The 5,994-nt window shown below is 46.8% G+C and overlaps 1 protein-coding gene across 1 annotated transcript in view; it reads left to right on the forward strand.

Annotated features, from left to right (window-relative positions):
• The first annotated feature begins 3,721 nt into the window (after positions 1-3,721).
• Positions 3,722-5,994, forward strand: part of Cpne8 (copine 8) — a 166,950-nt gene continuing 164,677 nt past the window's right edge. The window contains exon 1 of the mRNA XM_028753660.1: positions 3,722-3,981. Within this exon, the coding sequence (XP_028609493.1) occupies positions 3,845-3,981 (137 nt within the window). The 5' untranslated portion in view covers positions 3,722-3,844. The remainder of the gene's footprint in view (positions 3,982-5,994) is intronic.

A 5,994-nucleotide genomic window follows, 5' to 3' on the forward strand; every position in this document is an offset into this window, starting at 1 on the left:
GGTGTGGCCTTGTTGGAGTGGGTGTGGCCTTGTTGGAGTAGGTGTGGCCTTGTTGGAGTAGGTGTGTCACTGTGTGTGTAGGCTATAATATCCTCATCTTAGCTGCCTGGAAGTCAGTATTCTGCTTCAGATGAAGATGTAGGACTCTCAGCTCCTCCTGAACCACGCCTGCCTAGATGCTGCCACGCTCCCACCTTGATGATAACGGACTGAACCTCTGAACCTGTAAGCCAGCCCCATTTAAATGTTGTCCATATAAGAGTTGCCTTGGTCATGGTGTCTCTTCACAGCAGTAAAACCTTAAGACACCTTACAAGGTCCTCATCTGCTAACTTTGATATTTCCTCTTTCAGGTCTAACAGTGTTCAGTACCAAGGGGACCTCCAGCTAGTATTTGCCAAATGACTGCTCCAGTGAATAATTCATCTTTGCTTTTAGCACATCACAAGGCCACACATTGTTTACCTGAATGAGTTTTAACACATGCTGTTAATACATTCTCTAAAGAAAATCACAAGTGGAAAAGTTAAAAGTTCACGTTGATGTATTTATTTTTAATGATTGTAGTTCTGTGTACCGGGCTGGATTTATTAATAGAAAGCTTTACTCTACATTCTTTGTTTTATCATTGAAGCTTGCCACAGAATGCCACACTCATTAGTATTGAGGTTAAGCAATCCACATGGAATTAACATTTCCACCATGTGTTACCTTTCCTAAGGCTGATGCAATATGACCACAAACTGGCAGGCTTCAAACAACGGAGCTTGCACTCTCACAGAACTGAAAGTTATGAGCCTGACACCCAGGGCCACGTTCTCTCCAAAGTGTCAGATGAAATCTCCTGCTTCTGTCAAAGGTTGCAGTTGGCTGGAGTTCCCAGGCATGTACAGAGCGGCACCACTGCCTGCCTGTGTTTCTTCTAGTTTCTTCCTATGGGACCAATAGTTCAGTACCAACACATACTAAGGGAGGCCTAAAAACATGGCATATTGTACTGTTTCTGGTCAGAAGATGAATTCTGATGTCAGTTTCTTTCTATTAGGGACTATGTCTGGGTTAAATATATGCTCAGTTAAAATCTTAGGAGTTTTTATAGACATTGTCAAGGTCAATCTGAATTCTGTGAGAAAATACAAAGATTTTAAAGTGGCCAAACTCTTTTCAAAGGAATCATTTTTAATCAGTACTCAATTAAAAATATTCTGTTGCTGTAGTAGTCAAGTCTGGTTTAAGGAGAGACAAACAGGTCAACAGAACAAGGCAGTGCCCAAAAGTTAACTTATTTGTTATGTTGACATTTTTATAAAGATTATTTTAAGATAATTTTTAAACATTTTTTAAAAGAAACCATAGACCTAAATGCAAATCCTGGAACTAAAATTACAAGAGGAAAACATAAAATATATTTTCAGTGATATCAAATTAGGCCAAGATTTCTTAGCATTAACACGGGCAAAAACTAAATCAAAACAACAAACAAAAAACTGTCATAGATAAAATTGGAAAATTGAAATCATCAAGGTTAGAAACTTCTCTTTGATAGATAGACAAGAAAATGTAGGTTCTTTTCAAACTGAATGAAAACACATTGTAAGTCATGTGTGACCAAAATCTTTTTTTTTTTTTTTTTGGTCTTTCGAGACAGGGTTTCTCTATATAGCCCTGGCTGTCCTGGAACTCACTCTGTAGACCAGGCTGGCCTTGAACACCAAAGTCTTATATATGCTGAATATAGAATCTTCAAAACTCAGAAATAATAAAACTGACACTCCAGTATAAATGAACGAATGCCTCACCAAAGTATACACAAAGACGAGTAATTTCTTTGAAGCATACTGTCTGTCATTAGTCATTAAACCACAATGAGACTGTCTAAATTGTAAAAGATGAACCTAAGTGCTGACAAGGCTAGGCGGTCATATCCTACTTTAGGTTAGAAAATAGTAAAACTATTTTGTAAAACCAATTCAGTAATTTCTTAAGAAGTTAAGCATACTATTCTACTTTTTCCTGGCTATTTATTCTATTTCTACTTGCCCAGTGTGAGGAAGGCTTACATCCACAAAAGGCTTATATACAGAGAATTCGTATATGATAGCCCAAACCCAGGGACAATACATTGTCCATCAAGGTGAGTGGGTGACCAATTTGTGCCGAGTCTCTAAAAGTGGAAGATTATTCACTATTGACGCACCGGGTATCATACATGAAACTGTAAAGAATTTTACAGAGTGAAAGAAAATGAATTAAAAATGCAGCGTGTCCTATTCTGTGGTTTTTGAATTAAAAATGAAGTGTTATTTTAGTGGTGAAAGCAGGGATTGATTACAAAAGAGACACAGAAGCTTTTTGGGTGAGGGAATGGTTTATTTTCGTATGGCTATGGCTTAGCGGGTAGATACTGATTATAACCCATCAGAGGGCACACTTTAAATACCTGCCTGCTATTGCACATGTAAACAAATGCATTAAGGTACACACACATATGGACTTCGATAAAGTGGAAAATTTGGAGAAGGCCTCTGGGTTGAACACTAAAAAACACCTTTTATTTCTTCAGCAGGCGCCTGCGAAATAAAATTCTAGTTAGCTTAAAAAAAACCTCTAGCCCTCGTGCACCAAATCAGTTTCAGGCATCCATAAGAGAGTTTGAGGGAAAATTCTAGTCATCAACTGCAGTTTAATTTGTGATAGGGGACAGAGAAAGAAAAACAGAATTGGTGGATTCAAGGGGTGATGAGTGGAGGGCTGGGCGACCAGGGAAAGGAAACAAGACCAAAGCGACACAAGCACTCCCAGGGGAGAGAGGCAAGCTTCCACACTCTATTCCCCCTGCAGCAACACAGATTCTTTAAGGGAGTGGCTCCAAGTGGATTAAAATGCCACAAGAGAGACCAGTTATAAGCCCTTGATTTTCCAGGTGAGTCAGGGCTAGAGCCAGCCACCCTCCCTCCCGAGCCTAGGCGCTCTGCTCTCCATTGCCCCCTGGCGGCCATCGCCAGAGGACCCGCAGTGACGCCTTGGGTCAGGTGTGCGCAGGAAAGTGGGGGTTGCCCAGCATGCTGCTGCGGCGCCCCGCATCTTGCCGGCTCCCAGTCGTGCCGCCCGGGATCTGTTGGCCAAACTCCGCAGTCACCCAGGCTGCGCATCTGCTGTACTCTGCCCGGCTTTCAGGACTTGAGGAGCAGGCCTGAGGAGAAGGAGCTAGATCCTAAGGTTATGACCTCCCATGCCTCAGGGTAGAAATCCCTTCTGTTTGGAAAGTGCGTTGCAAGGCACGGATCTTGCCTTAAGGGGACCCTCGCCTAAAAGTTGCAGGATGGCAGGCACATTGAAGCCTCCTCTCTTATAACGCTGCGATTGATTGTCCCAACAGCGTCCACTTTGCCCGAGCTTGCCCCATATATTGGCACGCCCCTCTGCACCGGGAGTCAAACGCTGGAGGCCATTCCTTGCTCCATCACCACATCAGTCCCGTAGCCAGAAGTGGGGAAGCCTATCTGCGGGGGCAAGGGGCAATCCCCGGCGCCCGGGGCTCTCCCACTAGACGGTGCGGTGTTTGTCCGGGTCCGTACTGTCTCTGCGCCCTACACCCAAAACCGGGGAGCTGCAGACCCAGTCACCGCCCGGGGGCTGCCCCGGGGCGGGAGCAACCCGGAGCGCCACTTGGGAGACCGCGGCGGCTTTGCCAGGACTGGCTCGGTCTCGGGATTCGCGACGAGGTCCGCCTCCTCCCTCCCCTTCCCGCGCCGCCTCCGCCTCCTTCCTCTGCCTCCACCCTCATCCCTTCCCGTCGGTGCGGAGCTCGGTTCCGACCAGCGCTCAGCCCGCCGCAGCTTGGATGTGGGCTCGGGACAAGTGCTCCGCTCCTCTGCTCGAGATGGACAGCCGCTACACCAGCGCCACGGGCATCGGGGACTTGAACCAGCTGAGTGCGGCCATCCCTGCCACACGCGTGGAGGTGTCGGTGTCTTGCAGGTGAGGACGCTGCTCTCTTTTCTTCCTTCCATCCGGGCTTGGTGGCACTTGACTAGCGCTCTCGGTACCACGAGGCTTGGCGCTGGTGAGAAGTTGCATGCAGAGTGGGGACACCCAAGTTGTGGTACTGGCTGACGTACCCCCAACCCCCACCCCCACCCCCAACGGGTCAAGTGACACAGAATTGGGGACGAGAGTGGTGGGCTTTGGGACCGAGTCATTTTGTTTTCTTTCTGGGAAATGTTGTGAAAGTTGGCAAAGCTGTGACTCAGCTACAGAAACCCTAGCCGCCGCCCACTTTGCAACCTTTTAAAATTTATTTATTTTAAACAGCTGCAATCAGGGTCAGAGGTTCAATGATGACGGGAACCGAAGGGTCCGTCCTGCCAAAAGCGCGCGTGATGCTGCGCGCCTTGGCCCGGGACTCCCTCCGCTGGGCGTCCGGGAAGCCGAGCGGTGGGCTCAACTCCAGCTCCTCAGCTTCCTCCTCCCTACTCACTTCCTGGAACTATCAGGCTTCCTTACCCTACACCCTTCCGGGACGTTTGCCCTAGGCCTGTAGCGGTTCCAGGTTCAGTCTTTCTGGCAGAGGCTTACCTAAGAATTGAGAAGTCACGACTGATTTGGTAGACAAACATCAGAATGCTTCCAGCAATTCTCAAGGACTGCCAATTTCAGACTCCCTTTCCTGATGCTCCCAGGACCAGATCCTCTGTAAGTCAGGTAGAATAGCTGTGCTGCCCCAGTTTTGGGGAATTAGATGGTCGGCTATATTAAGAATGCTACACTGCACATACCTGGGTGCCCACTCCCCCATTTGAATACTTCCTTCCACCGTGCTCATCGGGAAACTTCACTCACATCCCTTCTATGCCCCTGTGTTTTTAAATGCCCACAAATGTTCTTAGCCTTTCTGTAGGAAAGATCGTTTTGACTCTAATAAGCATGGGTGATTTTTGTTGCAAGCAAACCCTGAAGTTTAAATGCCTTCAGCCTCTAAAACACTGGTTTTCAGCCTTCCTAATGATGCGACCATTAAATACTGTTCCCCATGTTGTGGTGACCCCCCTAACCATAAAATTATTTTTGTTGCTGCTTCATAGCTGTATTTGTGCTACTGTTACAAATCGTAAAGTAAACATCTGTGTTTTCTGGTGGTCCTAAGTGACCCCTGTTGAAAGGGTCATTTGACTTGCAAAGGGGTCGCGACCCACAGGTTGAGAATGACTGCCCTGAAATTAAAGTTTCTTGGAAATTCGAGGTTTAGAACCCATCCTCCAAGTGGCCATGTTCTTTGGTAGAGGAAAACCCTGGGACAACATAGGATTTGCGCTGATTGACCTCAGACTGTGAACGTTAGAATGGCGTTCATGACAGCAGACATAAGCCCTTGGGTTATGGGGTCACTGTCTCGAAAGCTCCTAGGCTCCTGTCAGTTAGCAGCTGCCTGGCAGACGCCTGTGGCAATTTGTGCATTTCTTCTCTTTGAAGCTGGCTTTAGTGTTAGGTTATTGTTACCTAACACTGTATAACACAGTGGGCAGTGGGTGGTCAGGAATTCCACTATCTCAGCATCGTTTAGAGTTCTGTCATTTGTTTGAAATCCCACGGCATCGGGAGGGCACTAAACAGACAGGAACACGGCACAGCAACTCTGAATGTCCTACAGTTCCTTAGGAGTGAGATGAAATAGTCCTGGTCTCATGTATCAACCAGTCCAATGCTTATTGGCTGTAGGTGTGCTGGAGAGCCTGAAGTACACCGGCTTAAACCAGTTTATTTCAGCTTCCTACTTCCTACTCCATCCAGCCCCTGGAGACTTTCTTGTATGTGGCATTACTTTTTTTTTTTTTTTTTTTTTTTTTTTTGGTTTTGGTTTTTTGAGACAGGGTTTCTCTGTGTAACCCTGGCTGTCCTGGAACTAACTCTGTAGACCAGGCTGGCCTCGAACTCAGAAATCCGCCTGCCTCTGCCTCCCAAGTGCTGGGATTAAAGGCGTGCGCCACCACCGCC

This window comes from Grammomys surdaster, unplaced genomic scaffold, assembly GCF_004785775.1.
Source record: "Grammomys surdaster isolate TR1022 unplaced genomic scaffold, NIH_TR_1.0 125953, whole genome shotgun sequence".
Classification (NCBI taxonomy): Eukaryota; Metazoa; Chordata; class Mammalia; order Rodentia; family Muridae; genus Grammomys; species Grammomys surdaster.